Source organism: Ranitomeya variabilis, chromosome 6 (genome assembly GCF_051348905.1).
Source record: "Ranitomeya variabilis isolate aRanVar5 chromosome 6, aRanVar5.hap1, whole genome shotgun sequence".
Taxonomy (NCBI): domain Eukaryota; kingdom Metazoa; phylum Chordata; class Amphibia; order Anura; family Dendrobatidae; genus Ranitomeya; species Ranitomeya variabilis.
This window is the reverse complement of record NC_135237.1, coordinates 249,016,088-249,038,186: the sequence shown is the minus strand read 5'-3', so window position 1 is coordinate 249,038,186 and position 22,099 is coordinate 249,016,088. Positions and strand designations below refer to the sequence as shown.

Sequence of the window (22,099 nt, the reverse complement as noted above, 5' to 3'; positions counted from 1 at the left end):
GTCAGAAACGGCTAAGCAGGCCTTCATAGTAACAGTGACTTCCAGAGCACGCATAGAGCATAGAGTGAGCCGGATAGTCTATTTGCAGTGAAGTCACTGAGAAGAGCAGAACGCTGCTGGACACCGGAGAGAGTAGCTGTAGATGACTTTATTAACACACTCACACTACATTACATGCACATACACACATATGGAACAATAAAAATGTATTGGGAGGCTTCTTTAAGGATGGATCATTATCATTACTTTGTTGCTAGAAAACCCCACTAACTCTTTCATAACCAAGGACAAAAGCGCCAAATTCCTAAGTCTGGTGTGGTAAAAACAATAAGTGTAGCGCTTAGATATAATAAATCATGCACAAAATCTTTGCTTCCCAGTTTCAAACAAATGCTAAACCCGAAATGCTTTGTAGTCTTTTGTGAGCTGGGGAGGAAAAAAAAGATATTAGAAAGTGATATTAGAAAGTAACTGTACTGTACTGTTTAGTAAAATATGACTGCTGATCGGCAGTTGTTTAATACACGGTTTTCAGTGTACATTGAACAATCTAATAGATGGTTCTGTGCATAGTCTGATGTCTGACATTGCTCTCAGCAGTGCTTGTCCTGTTTCCATTGGGTGATGAGCTGCTGAGAACAAAGATCTTTTGTGCAAACAATCACTTCACCTAGTGAATGAACATTGTGATTGTTCATTGGCAGCCTGTTTAATCTGCAGGATTCTCATTGTATGACCAGTGTCAGGAACACTCCCTCATGATAATTTTGCAGTGTAAATGGACAGAACTGTCTCTCTGTACAGCCTCCAATGGCCCAAGGAGAAGTAAAGGAACTTTTCTTTATCTTATCACCTCTCTCCTGTCAATGACAGAAGATATGTGCTTTCTAATGAGGAGCTTGAATTGGAAGCCCTCCCAATGATTGTGAAACCTGTGCCACAAATTTACAGTATATGGTCCATTTACTTCTGACGAATATCTGCAGGTAAACTAGATATGTGACAAGTATGAACTCTGTACATCTGGACATTAAATACTGCAAAATAATTGTGATCGAGCATTGTTGAAAACACTAGTGTCACAATTTTCTTGCTGTTTGAACAGGTAACCGATCAACCAATAAATTAACAAAAAGCTCATTCATCAGGTGAAATTATCATTTGTGCAGCATAAAAGATCATCCCTCTCAGCAGTGCATAGTTCTGTGCTAGCAGGACTTGTTCTTCCAAAAACTATGGCAGCCTATGTACACTGAGCGATCTAAAATATATCGATCCATGCGCAACGTGTTTCTTTGGCCTGCCTGTGTAAGGATTCAAACGATTGCCGATCGGTAAAAGTTTACGCATCGGCCGTCATATTGTCAGAGCAACAAACCATATGCAAACAGACTGATATTTAGGAGCTGTAGTGCCTCTTATGTTCTTGTTAGGCTCAGAATTTTAGTCACAAGCATAAAGGTTTATGCATTTTTTACTAAACATTATGCTTTAACCCCTTCATGCCACAGCCCATTTTCATTTTTACTTTTCCGTTTTTTGCTCCCCTTCTTCCCAGAGCCTTAACTCCTACATATATGGCGCATGTCATGAAGGGGTTAATGCAAAATTGCATTAAGGCACAAGTGCTTGAAAAGTGATGGCAGTTTATCAATGTGCCTGGTGTCTTTCACAAAGTATTAGGTGATGGGGAAAATACATCTGCATCAAAATTGTGAAACAATTGTCCTGGCGGATTGGGGTTTAGAAGGCGTGCTGCTACTCTAGTTTATATATATATAAAAAGAATGAAAACCTTTATATGTAGATTGCCTTCTTGAAGGATATCGTTTGCTAGGATGCCTTTCAAATGTACTGGTTCTTCTTAATCTACCAGCATGGGTTGCCTGGTATTCTGTTCGCCCACTTGAAAATAAACAAAAACAATACAATGGTTATTTCAAAAGGTGTTACTCAAGGGCTACAATCATGACGAACTATAAAAGAAAAAAATATATGTGTCCTACATTTTAAAAGCATACATTTTATTAAAAGTAAAAAAACAGGGCTTTGGAGTTGGAGTCTAAAGAAACTACAAAAAAAAAAAAAAAAAAAAAAGAATATAGCATATCTTTAGTATATTAGCCAGGTAGCGCATTTGTGCCCCTCCAGGGCTCAGCATTCTTATCTTCCCATCTTTCCCATACAAGGTTTTAATTGCCTGGGTTTCTTTCACTTCCCCATTCAGATGAGGCAAAGTTTGGCAGATAGAGATGTAGGACATTAGCGATAGGGACTATCCATATTTAGATAGACCTTGACATGGTTGGATGACTTTTGTGCCAAGTGCATTTTTAACATTTACAACAATAGTGGAGTTCATGTATTCAGTGATCGCAGTGTGCTGATGCATGGTCTAAGCATATATGAAAAAGGCCTCATACTTGTACTCTGTCTAATGTTAATCTATGAGTCCCTTCTCATCTGCAATTTTTCTCTGCGCAGATCGGACTGAAAAAAAAAAATTAGTACCTCGCGGTGACGGGAAAAAGGTGAGCTGGGTTCAAATTCAATGGACTCCATTCACCTCAATGATGTCAGCGTGTGTGCCGTGGGAAAATTCTCACAGCGCTCGCACTGACGTCATTGTGGTGAACGGATTTCATTGGATATGAAAACCGCTGACATTTCTCATGGTATCACGAGCGTGAGAAGTTTCTCATGCTCGAGGTGAGGTCAGTGAGGGGAACAGAGTTCATCAGATATGAACCCCGCTCACCTTTTTCCTGTCGTGCAAGCACGCGCAGCTCAGTGTCTCAGCTGCTTGACATACTGAACGCTCACATCATGGCAGTGTTCAGCATGCCAAGTAGATGTAGCATAGCTAGAGTCATCTATGGACAAATGGATTATTATTTTCTCGTTGGAGAGGTAAGGAACATGGTTCCTTATTTATTTATTTATTTTTTTACAGGGGACATGGGCAGGGCATCAGAGGATTATCTTCAAGTCATGGATAGGTGAAGGATATGGTTTTCTATTATTTTAATTCTTTTACAGGGAACATGCGCATCAGTGGATTGGGCGTAAAGGTGAATTTAAGCTTGCTTTTTTATTTTTAAATTAAACAAGTCAGTGTTTTTATTTCAAATAAAGGACTTTACTCAGGGTGTTTTTTTTATTTACAGTACGACTATGGGGTTAATAATGGGGGCGTCTTATAGCCACCTCGCCATTACTAACCCCTTCTCTTGATGTCAGCTGCCAATACTAAGCAGACATCAACTCCCCCAACTATTACCTCATTTGCCAGTGCACCAGGACAAGTGGGAAAGGGAGATAAGCAACAAAATTGGTGCAACTGATGGATGCGTCATTTCTGGGGTGGTTGAAAGCTGATGTTTTTAGTCTGGGACAGGGCCAAAAATCAATGGCCTCTTCCTAGCCTATTAATATCAACTCGCAGCTGTTTGCCTTTCCTTTGCTGGTTAATAATTATAGGGGAACCCTACATCATTTTTTCTGGGGGTCCCTCATTTTAATAATCAGTAAAGGCTTAGCATAAAGCTGTGAGCGGATATTAACAGCCTGGGAAGCTCCATATATATTATGGCTTAAACATCTGCTGCCCATAGATGTCAGCTTTCCCTCTGCTGTTTAATAAAATTTTGGGAGATTCCACACCATTTTTTTCATAAAATACATTTACAGTAAGTTACACATGCAAGGCACTGATTATGTTTCTGAAACACATTTATATAAATTTATATATGTATGTATGTATGTATGTATGTATGTATGTATGTATGTATGTATGTATGTATGTATGTATGTATATATATATATATATATATATATATATATATATATATATATATATATATATATATATACACACACACAGTCATGGCCAAAAGTATTGACACCCCTGCAATTCTGTCAGATAATACTCAGTTTCTTCCTGAAAATGATTGCAAACACAAATTCTTTGTTATTATTATCTTCATTTAATTTGTCTTAAATGAAAAAAAACACAAAAAGAATTGTCCTAAAGCCAAATTGGATATAATTCCACACCAAACATAAAAAAGGGGGTGGACAAAAGTATTGGCACTGTTTGAAAAATCATGTGATGCTTCTCTAATTTGTGTAATTAACAGCACCTGTAATTTACCTGTGGCACCTAACAGGTGTTGGCAATAACTAAAGGCCCCGTCACACACAGAGACGCTGCAGCGATACAGACAACGATGCTGATCGCTGCAGCGTTGCTGTTTAGTCGCTGTGTGGTCGCTGGGGAGCTGTCACACAGACCGCTCTCCAGCGACCAACGATGCCGAGGTCCCCTGGTAACCAGGGTAAACATCAGGTTACTAAGCGCAGGGCCGCGCTTAGTAACCCGATGTTTACCCTGGTTACCAGTGTAAAATGTAAAATAACAAACAGTACATACTTACATTCGCGTCCCCTGGCGTCCGCTTCCTGCACTGACTGAGCGCCGGCCCTAATAGCAGAGCGGTGACGTCACCGCTGTGCTTTCACTTTCACTTTACGGCGCTCAGTCAGTGTGGGAAGCGGACGCCGGGGGATGCGAAGGTGAGTATGTACTGTTTGTTTTTTTTACATTTTACACTGGTAACCAGGGTAAACATCGGGTTACTAAGCGCGGCGCTGCGCTTAGTAACCCGATGTTTACCCTGGTTACCAGTGAAGACATCGCTGAATCCGTGTCACACACACCGATTCAGCGATGTCAGCGGGACCTCAACGACCAAAAAAAGGTCCAGGCCATTCCGACACGACCAGCGATCTCGCAGCAGGGGCCTGGTCGCTGGTACGTGTCAAACATAGCGAGATCGCTACTGAGGTCACTGTTGCGTCACAAAACATGTGACTCAGCAGCGATCTCGCTAGCGATCTCGCTATGTGAGACGGGGCCTTAACTCACACTTGCAGCCAGTTGACATGGATTAAAGTTGACTCAATCTCTGTCTTGTGTCCTTGTGTGTACCACATTGAGCATGGAGATAAGAAAGACGACCAAAGAATTGTCTGAGGACTTGAGAAACCAAATTGTGAGGAAGCATGAGCAATCTCAACGCTACAAGTCCATCTCCAAAGACCTGAATGTTCCTGTGTCTACTGTGCGCAGTGTCATCAAGAAGTTTAAAGCCCATGGCACTGTGGCTAACCTCCCTAGATGTGGACGGAAAAGAAAAATTCACCCAAGATTTCAACGCAAGATTGTGCGGATGTTGGATAAAGAACCTCGACTAACATCCAAACAAGTTCAAGCTGCCCTGCAGTCCGAGGGTACAACAGTGTCAACCCGTACTATCCGTCGGCGTCTGAATGAAAAGGGACTGCATGGTAGGAGACCCAGGAAGACCCCACTTCTTACCCCGAGACATAAAAAAGCCAGGCTGGAGTTTGCCAAAACTTACCTGAAAAAGCCTAAAACGTTTTGGAAGAATGTTCTCTGGTCAGATGAGACAAAAGTAGAGCTTTTTGGGCAAAGGCATCAGCATAGAGTTTATAGGAGAAAAAAAGAGGCATTCAAAGAAAAGAACACGGTCCCTACAGTCAAACATGGAGGAGGTTCCCTGATGTTTTGGGGTTGCTTTTCTGCCTCTGGCACTGGACTGCTTGACCGTGTGCATGGCATTATGAAGTCTGAAGCCTACCAACAAATTTTGCAGCATAAAGTAGGGCCCAATGTGAGAAAGCTGGGTCTCCCTCAGAGGTCATGGGTCTTCCAGCACGACAATGACCCAAAACACACTTCAAAAACACGGGTATTACATACCTGGTAATGTGTTTTTTCATGAGACATGACGGCACCACGAGAGAGGGGATCCGCCCATCAAGGACAGGAAACATTCAAGATAAAAGGGGCGGCTCCTCTCTCCACATCAGTTGTTTTACAGAGTACGAGAGGAACTCCGCTGGTTAGTGTACACATAAATAATACATCCTATACGGTTCTATTCACCGATACCCCGGGAGTGTATAATACAAATAATGCTAATAATGCACCCAACTAATGAAGTGATCAAAAGGGTGGGAATATAAAGGTGCCGTCATGTCTCATGAAAAAACACATTACCAGGTATGTAATACCCATGTTTTTCCATCATACATGACGGCACCACGAGAGTGTTACAGAGATTGTATTCTCTTTAGGGAGGGATCACTGCTTGTAACACTCTTCTCCCAAATGTGAGATCAGAGGTAGCAGATAGGTCTAGCCTATAATGTTTTAAAAATGTAGACAGAGAGGACCAAGTGGCCGCCTTACAGATTTGGTCGATGGTAGCATATGCTCTCTCCGCCCACGATGTCGCCATGGCCCTCGTGGAATGGGCTTTCAGACCCTGTGGAATAACCCTGCCTGCACTACTATACGCTAGAATAATGGCCTCTCTCACCCATCAAGCTATAGTCTGTTTCGAGGCTTTAAGGCCCTTCCTTGACCCCTGGAACGCAACAAATAAAGCCCTCTGCTTCCTCCAGGATTTTGTCACCTCTAGATACTGTAGGATACATCTCCTAACGTCTAGGCAATGGAGTCTCTCCTCTTTCTTGTTACTGGGATTGGGACAGAAAGAGGGTAGGGTTATATCCTGAGCCCTATGAAGTCTCGATACCTTTTTGGGGAGATATGCCGGATCTAATTTTAATACAACCCTATCGTCCATAATTTGTGTGTAAGGGGGGTCAGCTGACAACGCGTGTAAATCCCCCACCCTACGGGCCGATGTAAGTGCCACTAACAAAGCTGTTTTTAATGTTAGTATTTTATCAGAAGTTGTATTTAATGGCTCAAAGGGGCTTTCCGTCAGGGCTGTTAACACTAGATTTAGATCCCATGGTGGAGGAGTAGGAGATGGAACAGAGTCAGCTCTACTACAGGCTCGGATAAACCTCACCACCCACCTATTAATTGCAAGGTCACAGTTGAATAGGGCTGCTAAGGCTGAAATGTGTACTTTGAGGGTACTAACAGCTAACCCCAGATCTAAGCCCTTTTGCAGGAACTCCAGTATTGCCACTAACGGGACCTCCCCTTCCCGTATTGGCCCTGAGCTGGACAGGAATTTTTTCCATGTCCTCCCATAGATCTTGGTCGTTACTGGTTTTCTGCTGCTGAGCAAGGTGGATATTAACCCAGCTGAGAACCCTTCTTTCTCTAGTAACGACCGCTCAAATGCCAGGCTGTCAAATGAAGCCCGGATTTCTGCAGGTGGTTGAAGGGACCCTGCGTTAGAAGGTCCTGGTCTTCCGGGAGAACCCATGGGTCCGTCACTGACATCACTCTCAGCCAGTAAAACCATGGCCTTTTCGGCCAGAAGGGCGCTATCACAATCACTCTGGCCTTGTCTTCCCTGATCTTCCTCAGAACTGCTGGGATTAGACATCGGTGGGAAGGCATACAGGAGTCCCGACGTCCATTCTATGCTGAAGGTGTCTACTGCCAACGGCCTGTCTGCTGGGTTCAGGGAGCAGAACTTTTGGACTTTCTTGTTGACTTTTGAGGCAAAGAGGTCTACCTTGGGTTTTCCCCACATGTGCACTATCCGTTGAAAAACGGACTTTTTTAGGGACCATTCTCCTTGCCTCAAGTGGTTCCTGCTTAAAAAGTCTGCCTTTATGTTGTCCACACCTCGGATATGCAGGGCCGATATGACAGGAAGTGCCTTTCGGCTAGAGACATGAGTCTTGTGGTTACGTGCATCAGAGCCCGGGAGCGGGTGCCTCCCTGGTGGTTCACGTATGCGACCGCTGTTCGGTTGTCCGATAGGACTCTCACATGATGCCCTGCCAAGTGAGGAAGTAACCTCTCTAGCGCCTTTTCTATTGCTAGGAGCTCCCACTCGTTTGAGGATAGATCTTTCTCCTCTTGAGCCCAGGGGTCTTGGACCCACAGTGTGTCTGAGTGATCTCCCCACCCCCATGGACTGGCGTCCGTTGTGATCACTTTGGAGGCTGTATATGCCCAGGGAACTCCTCTCGGAGATGACTATCTGTAACCATCATCTGAGAGATTGGAGCACAGAGAGTGGGAGAGTGAGCTTCTGCTCTAGCTGCCCCTGAAGTTCCAGGTCGTTCTGCAGCACACACCATTGCAGTTCTCTTGTATGGAACTGGGCCCATTTTACTGCCGGTATGCAGGAGGTTAGGGACCCTAACACCGACATGGCTCTTCTTAAAGTCATTTCCGTTTTTTTTAAAGTGGCCATAATCATCTGTTTGATTTTTTCCTCTTTTTCTTCTGGGAGGCGACACTCCTGTGCCACGGAGTCTACCGTTATCCCCAGGAAATTCTGGACCCTTGCTGGCTCTAGCTTGGACTTCTTGAGATTTAGTTGCCATCCCAGTGTCTGAAGAGTGTCCATCACTATCCTGACCTGCTCCTGACAGTGAGAAAGGTTCTTCCCCACTATCAGGAAGTCGTCCAAGTAGGGAATTATTAGAGTGTCTTTTTACCTGAGATGTGCTGTGACCTCTGCAATCAGCTTCGTAAATACGCGTGGGGCAGTTGCTATCCCAAAGGGCAGAGCCTTGTACTGGAAGTGACGCAGCTGGGACCCCATCTGAACTGCCACACTGAGGAACCGACGATCTTGTTGTCTGATTGGGACGTGATAATAAGCGTCCTTGAGGTCGAGGACGGACATGTAACACTGGGGATAGAGAAGTTTCACCGCTGATTTTATGGTCTCCATCTTGAACGATGGTATTACAAGAAATTTGTTGAGGCCTTTTAAATTTATTATTGTCCTCCAAGAGTTGTCCGGTTTTTTTAAGAGAAAAAGAGGGGAATAAAATCCTTCCCTCCTTTCCTCTATAGGAACTTCTTCCAAGACATGCTTGTCTAGGAGTGATGTTAGTTCTCCTTCCAGACGGTCTTGTTTCTCCTGGGAGGACTGTACCGGAGTCTGCATATATCTTCTTGGAGGCCAGTGGTGGAATTTTAGTTTTAGGCCTGATCCTACGATCTGTCGGATCCATATGCTGGATGAGATCCTCTCCCAGGCTGGAAGGAAGTGAGAGAGCCTCCCTCCCACCTGAGAAGGACCGTCACTGGGAGGGTTTTTTGGTGTCTCTGGGGGACTTGCCAAAATAGAAGCCCTTTCCTCCCCTGAGTCGCTTGTCCAGGTTGCTCCTGTCTCGGTCTCTGTACTGCTGCCTCCGGAATTTTTGACCTCTCCGAAAGGAGCGACGAAAGGGCTGAAATGGCTGTTTTGGAAAGTTCTTTTTATCCCCGGCTTTCTCCAATACCTCGTCTAATGCCGGTCCGAAAAGGAAGTTCCCCTCACAAGGCAAAGAGCAGAGCTTCATCTTCACCTGAGTATCTCCTGGCCAGCATTTAAGCCATACGGCATGGCGTCCTGTGTTGGCTAATGCTGCTGATTTTGCTGCCAGCCTAGCCGAGTCTGCTGATGCTTCAGCTAGAAACACAGCCGCTGCTCTCATGGTTGGTATTGATTTTAGAATAGCTTCCCTGGGAACTTTTTGCTCTACCTGTTCCTCCAGGTTGTCTATCCAGACTTTTAAGGATCTGGCTACACAAGTGGCCGCGATAGCTGGCCTTAGTGCACCTGCCGAGGCTTCCCATGCCGTCTTTAGGGAACTATCCACCTTCCTGTCCAGAGGCTCTTTTAGAGAACCTAGGTCCTCGAATGGCAGGGAGGATTTCCTGGCCACTTTTGAGACCGCCACATCAATCTTTGGGGCTTTATCCCAAGATGAGGACGCCTCTTCCTCAAACGGATACCTTCTCTTTAGGGAGGTGGTTATTTGGGACCTCTTTTCCGGTTTTTGCCATTCCCTTTTAATCAGTTCTTGTAATTGTTCATTAATAGGGAATGACCTCCATTTTCTCTTCTGTAGGCCACTGAACATAAGTTCCTGGGCTGTCTTTTTAGCCTTCTCATTTACCAGCCCCATCGTAGAACGAACAGCTTTTATAAGCCTGTCCATAGCCTCTGCTGGAAATGTATCCTCCTCCTCCTCTGAGCTACTATCCGAGTAGTGAGCTGCATTCGAGTCCCCCTCTGACTCTGAGGAATCCCTCTGGGATGCTATGGAGGGGCTGGATCTGTCCCTGGATCTGGCATCTGTGTCGGCTGTTTGCAATGCTTTAACGGACTTAGAGACCTCGGACTGGATCAGAGATCTTAGGCTGTCTGTAAAGGAGGGTGTTTCCTCCGCCATCGTCCTGTTGATACACTCCTGACACAGTCTTTTACCCCAAGATGTTTTTAAAGGCTTTCTACATAAGGGACACTCCTTATTTTTAGTTTTTTCCTTATACTTTTTGGGGACCTCCTATACTCCACCCGGCAATGTATGTAAGAAAAGAGGGGAGAGAGGAGATAAGAGAAAAGAACAGACATTAGCGTGCTGGACTTTCTCGCAGTTCACTCACCACTCGGATGCTTTCAAAGTACGGGCACCGGATCCGGAGGTTGATTGGTTTTCTCCGTGTCTCCCAATGAGACTAGGGACCCCTCCTTGGTATGGCGATCCGTCCGTACGCTGTCCGTGCGGCTTCTGCTGCTGCCACGGCGGTTCTGGCTCTTTTCGCTTGAGCGAGACCGCCTCTACTGCATCTCTTGCTGTGGCATCAAATGCTCTGGTGAAAGGCTCTCCATCATACACACCACCACGTAACAAGAGTAGTCACCTTCAACCTAGCCTGGTTTTAGTGACACAGGGCAGCACTTCTGACTCGTTTAAGTAGGTTCACTTTTTTTTTTTTTTTAATGAATCACCTGGTTGATCCTGCCATTACTGGCCGCTTCACTAGTCAGGTGCATATGCGCACCTGTCATGAATTAAATACCTGGCTGATCGTGCCTGCACCACTTGCGGTGCTCATAGATGCCATCAATCACCCGCCGTCAGCGCAACACCTGCGCTGTGTAAATATACCAGAGCGCGCACCCGGCGACCACTACCGGTGCGCGCTATTAGAGCATTTACCTGGCTGATCCTGCCGGCCACCCAGCGCGACGCTTGCGCCGCAAAGTGATACCTGAGCGCGCACCCGGCAACCACTTCCGGTGCGCGCTCACCATTTACCTGGATGATCCTGCCACCTAATGGCACCGATGGCCTGCTCGCGCACCCGGACTTACTTCCGGTGCGCGCTGCTGTATTGTGCATCAGGCGCGCATCCGGTTACCAGTTCCGGTGTGCGCCGCCTCTTTCGGTCCCCCTGCTGCATAGCACATCCATAAGGTTCCGAGTGCTGCCCGGGTATTGCATACCTGCCATTTCCGGGTACCTGACTACGGCTGAGCAGGAGCTCTCAGCGCCGGAAAATTGTCCACGCCACGGACCCCAGGAGCCAGATGCGCAGCACTCACCCCCATGCTTCTCAGCGGACACCGCTCCTTTGTACAGGTATCCCAGGGGGAAGGGGGGAGACCTGCTTCTTCACGCTCGACAGGGAGGGCCCCAAAACCCACCGAGGAGCTTACCTAGCCCGGGCACCGATGTGCCTCACGGGCTGCATGGCCACCAGTAGTCAACAGGGGGGGGCACCATAAAGTGACCCCCGTGGACAGGCAGGATTTTTTAACTCGACAGGGGGGGGGGGAGCGTATCTGCGGCCCCCGTGGAGAATCTTCACCCGGGCGTTCGCCTTGCGGGCTGTGGCCATGCTTCGCTCAGGGGGTACATGGTATACATTGACCCCCGAGGCGACTACGGGCACCTGGTGACGGGTGCAGCAGACCAGCGCCTGCCCAAATCCACCCAACCCAGGCCCCGGCATCCTCTTCAATCTTCATCAGACGTTCTTCCATCTTGAGGGTTCCCCGTCAAGGACAGGAAACCAACTGATGTGGAGAGAGGAGCCGCCCCTTTTATCTTGAAGGTTTCCTGTCATTGATGGGCGGATCCCCTCTCTCGTGGTGCCGTCATGTATGATGGAAAAAACACTAGAAAATGGTTTGAGAGAAAGCACTGGAGACTTCTAAGGTGGCCAGCCATGAGTCCAGACCTGAATCCCATAGAACACCTGTGGAGAGATCTAAAAATGGCAGTGTGGAGAAGGCACCCTTCAAATATCAGGGAGCTGGAGCAGTTTGCCAATGAAGAATGGTATAAAATTCCAGCAGAGCATTGTAAGAAACTCATTGATGGTTACCGGAAGCGGTTAGTCTCAGTTATTTTTGCTAAAGGTTGTTCAACCAAGTATTAGGCTGAGAGTGCCAATACTTTTGTCTGGCCCATGTTTGGAGTTTTGTGTGAAATGATCAATGTTTTGCTTTTTGCTTCATTCTCTTTTGTGTTTTTTCATTTAAGACAAATTAAATGAAGGTAATAATAACAAAGAATTTGTCCTTGCAATCATTTTCAGGAAGAAACTGAGTATTATCTGACAGAATTGCAGGGGTGTCAATACTTTTGGCCATGACTATATAAATATATATATATATATATATATATTATATATATATAAAGCTGAATGTGTGTATGTGTGTATGTATGTATGTATGTATGTGTGTGTGTATGTCCGGGATTGGCATCTGAACCGTCGCAGCTACAGCCACAAAATTTTGCACAGTCACACGTCTGGACCCCGAGAACGTCATAGGCTATGTTGTGAGGCGAAATTTTAACCCCGCGCGTTCCAATTCACCAAACAATTTTGCCCCTATCTACATAATGGGGAAAAAATGAAAGGAAAAGTGTTGGAGGCAAATTAACAGCTGCCAGATGTGAACAAGGGGGACTTAAAGAATGAGAGCGATGGCGCCAAAGAGTATATACTGTACAGTTGCTAAGGTGGGGCCCCGACATGGGATAATCACCACACCACCACGGGGATATGAACACACACACAAAATGCGCCACACACTACCACGTGCTCGAACACATATCACCCTCAGCACACATTTCACCACACATACACCAACCTCGCCACATAAAAGTCGAAACACAAAAGTCGCCGCTCAAAACTCGCCACGCGCAAAACTCTCCACATGCAAAACTCGCCACAAGTGCAAAACTCACCTCATGGAAAACTCGCCACACGCAAAACTTGCACACGCAGAAAATTTGCCACATGCACAAAAGTTGCAACACATGCAAAAGTTGTCTCACACAAAACTTGCACATACTCAAAAGGCACCACACATAAAACTCGCCACGCGCAAAACTCGCCATGCGCAAAACTTGCTGCACACAACTTGCTACAATAACCTGTCACATGCAACTCGACACACAAAAAGTTGCTACACGCATGTCGCCACACGCAACTCAACACACAACTTGACACATGAAACTCGCCCTAAAACACACACAAGTCTGGTATTATCCTTCAAAAATAAAAATCTGATTAATAAGCAGACAAACTACAAGAGCAACAAATGTACCATATAGGAATCCGGCAGCTGTCAGTCACATGACCAGTCTATTATGTGTATGTGTGAGCTAATATATACTGCCAGGGGGTGGGCTTACTGTTGGCTGGGGATTTATCAGGCTGCCAATTTAGCTTACAAATACTGTGGTAAAAATTATAGTTACTTACCGATAACGGTATTTCTCTGATCCCATGATGGCACCACGGAGAGAGGGGTCCGCCCCCAGGGACAGGAAACCTACAGGTGAAAAAGGGCGTACCTCTCTCCCACATCAGTTGGTTTACAGAGCCTTATACAGAACTTCAGCTGCAACTTAATATTTACACAAATTAAGCTTAACAATTTTTAACTTAACAGAGGCACCGTGACTAAAGCTAATTATTAATACATTATAATGTGCACACCTGTGTGTGAAAAGGGGAGGGAACATACGGGTGCCATCATGGGATCAGAGAAATACCGTTATCGGTAAGTAACTAATTTTCTCTATCCCCATGATGGCACCACGGAGAGATTTGCATAGATTGTAACTCTTAGGGAGGGACCACTGCCTCTAGAACCCTTCGCCCAAAGGTGAGATCAGAGGAGGTCAAGTCTAAGCGGTAGTGTTTGAAAAATGTAGACTGTGAAGACCAAGTGGCCGCTCTACATATCTGTTGTATCGAAGCGCCAGCTCTCTCCGCCCAGGATGATGCCACTGCTCTGGTTGAGTGAGCTTTTATATTCTCTGGGATGGCCGTCCCGCTGAATGAGTAGGATAGGGCGATGGCATCTCTTATCCACCTTGCTAACGTGGCTTTTGATGCTTTTTGTCCCTTCCGTGGACCCTGGAAGCAGACAAACAGAGCCCTATCCTTCCTGCACTCCCTAGTGGCTGACAAATATCGGACTAGGCACCTTTTTACGTCAAGGGTATGTAGTGTTTTTTCTCCCTCATTTTTGGGGTTGAGACAAAATGAGGGCAGAGAGATCTCTTGTGTCCTGTGAAATTGTGACGCGATCTTAGGGAGGTAAGCCGGGTCAGTTTTTAGAATGACTCTATCGTCGAGAATTTGAGTAAAGGGAGGACACGCGGATAGTGCTTGTATGTCACTGACACGACGGGCCGAGGTTAGGGCCACTAGGAGTGTGGTTTTTAGAGATAGGACCTTTAGGGGTGCGTCTGCCAGGGGTTCAAAGGGAGGTTTGGTTAGCGCATTTAAAACAAGGTTTAAGTCCCATGGAGGGGCATTATGAAGAGGGATAGGCCTTGATCTACCCGCGGCTTTAATGAATCTTGTGATCCATCGGTTTCTGGCTAGATCGTAATTATACAACGCTCCCAAGGCTGCTACCTGAACCTTCAGAGTACTCGTAGCTAAACCTTTTTCCAACCCCTTCTGCAGGAACTCAAGAATTTCCCCTATTGGGATTTCCCCCGATGGGTTTGCACCCGATACCGACAAAAATTTTTTCCACACTTTCCCGTATATCCTGGTGGTTACGAGTTTCCTACTCTGTAATAATGTGGATACCAGATTGGGTGAGAAACCTTTATCGCTCAATAGCTTCCTTTCAAAAGCCAAGCTGTCATGTGTAGGCTTTTTACGCTGGGGTGACACACTGGGCCCTGGGATAACAGATTTTGAGAGTCTGGTAGAACCCATGGGCTGTCTATGGACATTTTTCTTAGCCAAGAAAACCATATTCTGCGAGGCCAGAACGGAGCTATTACTATCACAGTTGCTCCCTCCTCCCAAATTTTCCTCAGGACTAGGGGAATAAGGGATATTGGAGGGAACGCGTAGGCGAGGCGATAGTTCCAGGGAATTGTAAGGGCGTCCAGAGCTACTGGGATTGATTGAGCAGAACATTTTTACCTTCCGGTTTTGACTGTCCGTGAATAGGTCTATCTCTGGCTCTCCCCAACGCATTACTATCTGGTTGAACACTGATTGTTTTAGCTCCCACTCCCCCTGTTTTAAGCGCGTCCTGCTGAGGAAGTCTGCGGTTTGGTTTTCTGAGCCTTTTATGTAGAGGGCTGTTAGAGACTTCAGGTTGTGCTCCGCTATGTGAAAGATGGATCGAGTTTCTTTCATCAGTGCTTGCGACCTGGTACCCCCTTGGTGGTTTAGATATGCTACTACCACCTGATTGTCTGAGATTTTTACGTGGTGGGAGCGAAGGAGTTTTAGAAAGTGTGTCAGGGCGAGCTTTACCGCTAACAGTTCTTTCATGTTTGATGAGGTTAGTTCTTGATTTTTGTTCCAGTTCCCTTGTGCCACTTGACCGTCTACATGTGCTCCCCACCCCCAGGGGCTTGCATCCGTCGTTAGGATTTTCTCCGTCGGTAGTGCCCAAGGGACCCCCTTGGTAAGATTTACTGGGTTCGCCCACCATTCTAGGGAGCGTATCGTAGTTGATGATATACTTAATTGCCCGTCTAAATTTCCGCCCAGATACAGGCTTGAATTTAAAGTCTCCCATTGTAGGTCCCGGGTATGACACTGTGCCCACTGTACGGCCGGAATGCAGGCTGTCTGTTATGATCCTAGTGGTAGAGGATCTCAGAAGTTCCAGCTAAGTCCGCAAACACAAAAACCAGCTCATAGGGAGGTGGTAACTTGGCTGACCGTATATCTAATCCTAGCACAACAACTAGAAGTAGCCGGGGAACGTACCTACGTTGATTCTAGACGTCTCGCACCAGCCGGAGAACTAACTAACCCTTTCAGAGAAAATAAGACCTCACTTGCCTCAAGAGAAAGGACCCCAAAGTAATAATACAAGCCCCCAACAAATAACGGTGAGGTAAGAAGAAAAGACAAATGTAAGAATGAACTAGATTTAGCAAAGAGAAGCCCACTAATTAATAGCAGAAAATAGGAAGGATACTTATACGGCCAGCAAAAACCCTACAAAAATATCCACGCTGAATATCCAAGAACCCCCGCACCGACTAACGGTGTGGGGGGAGAATATCAGCCCCCTAGAGCTTCCAGCAAAAATCAGGAATCACATTATGAACAAGCTGGAACAAAATAGAAGCAAAGCGAATAAACAAAAATAAGAAAGCAGGACTTAGCTTATGCAAAGAACAGGAGACCAGGAGTCAGGAGCAAACAGACATAGACTGACTACATCAATTCCAGGCACTAGACTGAGTTTCCAGGAAGTCTAAATAGGAACACCCAAGGCCTAACGAACCAGGTGGGTACCAACCTGGAGAAAGATGATCCAAGTGTAATACCGCTAGTGACCACAAGAGGGAGCCAAGAAATATAGTTCACAACAGCTGTCATAGAGCCCAGCAGCGACATAGCTTTCCTGAGAGTGGTGACCGGGGATGTCGACAACTGCAACACAGCCTGTGTCATTTTTTGAATCTTCCCCTGAGGAAGATAGCACATTTGTGTGCTTGAGTCCAGGACTATCCCTAAGTACTCCTGTACCTGAGAAGGGACTACTTTGGATTTGGAAATGTTCAATAGTCAACCTAGGCTTGACAGAGAAGTCATGACCAAATCCAACTGTTGTTTGCAGTGATGGAATGATGCCCCTGCTACAAGGAGATCATCCAGGTAGGGAACTATCAGGATATTCTGTTCCCGTATATGAGCCATCACTTCTGACATTATTTTCGTGAATACCCGGGGTGCGATAGCTAACCCAAATGGGAGGGCCCGGAACTGATAGTGTTTTATCTCCCCCTGGATATTCGCTGCTAGTCTGAGATACTTTTGATGATCCCTGTGGATCGGCACATGGTAGTATGCATCTCGTAAGTCTAGAACAGTCATGAAACACAACGGAAAGAGTATTTTCACGCAAGATTTTATTGTCTCCATTTTGAATTGTGGGATTTCGAGGAAACGGTTTAATTTTTTTAGATTTATGATCATTCTGTACGATCCATCTGGTTTCCTTCGGAGGAAGAGGGGGGAGTAGAAGCCCATGCCTTTTTCCTGGTGTGGGACTTCCTGTAAGACTCCCTTCTGGATTAGGCTTAAAATCTCTTCCTGGAGAGCTGACTGTTCTTGTGACTGTCTCTGCGGTGTTACCATAAAGAAGTTGTTGGGGGGAACGCGGAATTTTAGTTTGAGCCCTTCTCGTATTATGCCTAAAATCCAGGGACTGTTTGAGATTTTTTCCCAGGCTGGAAGAAAACCGGCTAGTCTCCCACCGACCCGGGGAACACCTTCATTGAGTTTTCTTATTATCAGGGGTGGGTTTGTTGAACAGGAAACCTCTGTTTTTATTTCTTTTGTCTTCCCATGCCTCTTTGTTCCCTTTAGGGGGTCTCCTCCGCATGAATTTTCTATTCCGAAAGGAACGCCTGTAAGACTGGTTGGGGAATCCAGGGAAAGATTTTTTCTTATCCCCGGCTTTGTCGAGGATATCGTTTAGCGTTGACCCGAACAGGAATTCACCTTCGCAAGGTATTGAACATAGTCTCGTTTTCGTCTGAAGATCCCCAGGCCAGCATTTTAGCCACAGGGCACGTCTTGCAGCGTTTGAGAAGGCGGCTGACCTGGCTGCTAGCCTGACCGAGTCTACGGATGCGTCAGCCAAAAAGGCTGCTGCACCTTGCATTACGGACACTGATTTTTGGATTGTCTCTCTTGAGACTTTTTCCTTTAACTGGGAGTCCAAATGCTCGAGCCATACCATTAGGGCGCGGGCCGTGCAGGTGGCCGCGATGGCTGGTTTTAGCCCACCCCCTGCCGCTTCCCAGGAGTTTTTTAAAAAAGTCTCTGCTTTTTTGTCCATTGGGTCTTTTAAGGTACCCATGTCCTCAAATGGCAGGGCAAACTTTTTAGAACACTTCGCTATGGCCACATCTAACTTTGGTGCCTTACTCCAGGATGAGCAGGCTGGATCATCGAAAGGATACTTTCTCTTGGGGGTCAGAAGAGCTTTTTTGTCTGGCTTTTTCCATTCTCTCTTAATTAGAGAGTGAATTTTTTCGTTTATTGGGAATGCTCTTCTTTTCTTTTGTTCCAGACCGCTGAACATTATGTCCTGCGCTGTTCTTTTAGGTCGCTCATCTACCAGCCCCATTGTTGACCTGACAGCTTTCACTAAAGCGTCTGTCTCCTCGATAGGGAAGCAATTGCATCCCCCTTCTGAGGACACTGAAGAGGTGTTAGAGGTGGATGAATCATTTGAGTCAGATAGCTCGCTTTCTGACTCGTCAGCACTAGACTCAGGGAACCCATGACTTGTTTTATGTTTTTTCTTTGTGGATTTAATGCCTTTAAGGGCACTTTCCACCTGGCTTTTTATTAATGACTTTAGTTCTGAGGCAAATGCTGGAGTTTCCTCCTGAATTGTCTTTTTTATACAAGTGCTGCACAGTTTCTTTTCCCAGGAGGAAGGCAGTTCCTCTGAACATATCGCACATTCTCTATGCTTTGTTTTGCCTGCACATTTTCTTCCCTAGGAAAAAAAGAGTAACCCCGTATTAAAACTCAGCACTTTCACGTAGGTCACTCACCCCCTGTGGATCAGAGATACCGTCTCGGGCCTGGGGACTGTATCTGCTGGAATCGTCACCGGACGTGTGGTTTTTGCAGACCCCCAGCTGCGTTGTGACTCTGATCGCCCGCTGCTGCTGCGCTGTACAGAGGAAGAGTTTCCTTTGCGCAGACGCCGCTGCACCTCAGGGGATAGTTGGACGACTTCCTGCCCATCCTGCTGCTCGTTCTCACTCATAGTGGCCTCCGCACTGTCTGGTGCACTGGAGTTTGAATTTGCCACACTTTCTCGCTTGCTGAGCGTTCTTTTATCATATTGTACCGGCGACACCGGAAGTGACGGTCTGCGCATGCGCCCGCCCAACTTCCGGTTCCCTGGATCACCGGCCTCACATGCGGAAAGATATGCGCTGGGACGCCGGCGCGCGTGTACTAGCGCTCTGTTTGTCGGCGCCTGCACTTTGGCGGTAACGGCTCTGCACTTCGGCGGTAATGGCGCCGACGTCTCTGCCCACGGCGTCCGGTCACCCGATTTTGCCTGGGCTTATGGAAAGGTAGCCGCCGCTACCTCCATGTGGTGGTATAGAGCTCTTTTGGTGACTGCCGTCACCCGGTCCTTCCTACCCCCTTTTTTTTTTTTTTGTGAGGAAGGCAGACTTGATCCTTTCACTGCCTTCCGCCCTCACTCACCCATGAGGCCCGCCGACCCCTGTGGTGGTGCTTCAGGGAAGGGAAAAAGGGGGGAGAAAACCGCTCAATCCAGCTGTGACAGGGTGCCCCCTATCAAGAAATCGACTGGACCAGCCCCTGGAATCCCACGAAGAATCCTTCAGGTACGTGCTGTAGCTTCCCCGTCAGGGACAGGAAACCAACTGATGTGGGAGAGAGGTACGCCCTTTTTCACCTGTAGGTTTCCTGTCCCTGGGGGCGGACCCCTCTCTCCGTGGTGCCATCATGGGGATAGAGAAAATACTGACCAAATAACGTGTGAACGAGGGCTAATACAGGAGGAGATGACATACAGATATATACTATATACAGGAGGAGATGACACACAGGTATATACTATTTACAGGGGAGATGACACACAGATATATACTATATACAGGAGATTACATACAGGTATATCTAATATATAAAGCTGAATGTGTGTATGTATGTATGTGTGTATGTCCGGGATTGGCATCTGCACCGTCGCAGCTACAGCCACAAAATATTGCACAGTCACACGTCTGGACCCCGAGAGCGTCATAGGCTATGTTGTGAGGTGAAATTTTAACCCCGCGCATTCCAATTCACCAAACAATTTTGCCCCTATCTACATAATGGGGAAAAAGTGAAGGGAAAAGTGTTGGAGGAAAATTGACAGCTGCCAGATGTGAACAATGGGGACTTAAAGAATGAGAACGATGGCGCCAAAGAGTATATACCGTACAGTTGCTAAGGTGGGGCCCCCGACATGGGATACTCACCACACACGGGGATATGAACACAAACACAAAATGCGCCACACACTACCACGTGCTTGAACACATATACGACCCTCAGCACACATTTCACCACACACACACCAACCTCGCCACATAAAAGTCGAAACACAAAAGTCACCACTCAAAACTCGCCACGCGCAAAACTCGCTACATGCAAAACTCGCCATATGCAAAACTAGGCTCACGCAAAACTCGCCACACGTGCAAAACTCACCTCATGGAAAACTCACCTCATGCAAAACTTGCACACACAGAAAAATTGCCACATGTACAAAAGTTGCAACACATGCTAAAGTTGCCTCACACAAAACTTGCACATACTCAAAACGCACCACACATAAAACTCGCCACGCGCAAAACTCACCATGCACAAATCTTGCTGCACACAACTTGCTACACTAACCTGTCACATGCAACTCGACACACAAAATGTTGCTACACGCATGTCGCCACACGCAACTCAACACACACAACTTGACACATGAAACTCGCCCTAAAACACACACAAGTCTGGTATTATCCTTCAAAAATAAAAATCTGATTTAATAAGCTGACAAACTACAAGAGCAACAAATGTGCCATATAGGAATCCGGCAGCTGTCAGTCACATGACCAGTCTATTATGTGTATGTGTGAGCTAATATATACTGCCAGGGGGTGGGCTTCCTGTTGGCTGGGGATTTATCAGGCTGCCAATAGCAACCAATCACAGCTCAGCTTCTATTTTGCTACAGTTAATTAATCTGAGCTCTGATTGGTTAATATAGGCAACAAAGACATTCTCAGTATAACAAAGCTAATATATGTTGTGAAATGCTTCTATTAGCTTAGTTTTTGCCTTTTAATTTAATAATTACATTTCTATCTATTTGTTTTGTGGTTTTTGCGTGCAGAATAAATTTTTGTTAACACATTCTATTTTGCTAACAGCAGTCATTAACCCGGGCGAAGCCGGGTAGTACAGCTAATATATATATATATATATATATATATATATATATATATACTAGCTGTACTACCCGGCTTCGCCCGGGTTAATGACTGCTGTTAGCAAAATAGAATGTGTTAACAAAAATTTATTCTGCACACAAAAACCACAAAACAAATAGATAGAAATGTAATTATTAAAAGGCAAAAACTAAGCAAATAGAAGCATTTCACAACATATATTAGCTTTGTTATACTGAGAATGTCTTTGTTGCCTATATTAACCAATCAGAGCTCAGGTTAATTAACTGTAGCAAAATAGAAGCTGAGCTGTGATTGGTTGCTATTGGCAGCCTGATAAATCCCCAGCCAACAGGAAGCCCTCCCCCCTGGCAGTATATATTAGCTCACACATACACATAATAGACAGGTCATGTGACTGACAGCTGCCGTATTTCCTATATGGTACATTTGTTGCTCTTGTAGTTTGCTTATTAATCAGATTTTTATTTTTGAAGGACAATACCAGACTTGTGTGTGTTTTAGGGCGAGTTTTATGTGTCAAGTTGTGTGTGTTGAGTTGCGTGTGGCGACATGCATGTAGCGACTTTTGTGAGATGAGTTTTGTGTGGCGACATGCGTGTAGCAACATTTTGTGTGTTGAGTTGCATGTGACAGGTTAGTGTAGCAAGTTGTGTGCAGCAAGATTTGTGCATGGCGAGTTTTGCGCGTGGCGAGTTTTATGTGTGGTGCATTTTGAGTATGTGCAAGTTTTGTGTGAGGCAACTTTTGCATGTGGTGCAACTTTTGTACATGTGGCAATTTTTCTGTGTGTGCAAGTTTTGCATGAGGTGAGTTTTCCATG

General features: G+C 45.9%; 1 protein-coding gene across 3 annotated transcripts in view; it reads right to left on the bottom strand.

Moving 5' to 3' along the window:
- Nucleotides 1-22,099, bottom strand: part of EPB41L4B (erythrocyte membrane protein band 4.1 like 4B) — a 1,243,532-nt gene that overhangs the window by 956,912 nt on the left and 264,521 nt on the right. For all 3 annotated transcript variants that reach the window (XM_077269579.1, XM_077269578.1, XM_077269580.1), the window contains one exon: nucleotides 1,796-1,905. In XM_077269579.1, coding sequence (XP_077125694.1) covers nucleotides 1,796-1,905 — 110 coding nt within the window. The remainder of the gene's footprint in view (nucleotides 1-1,795; nucleotides 1,906-22,099) is intronic.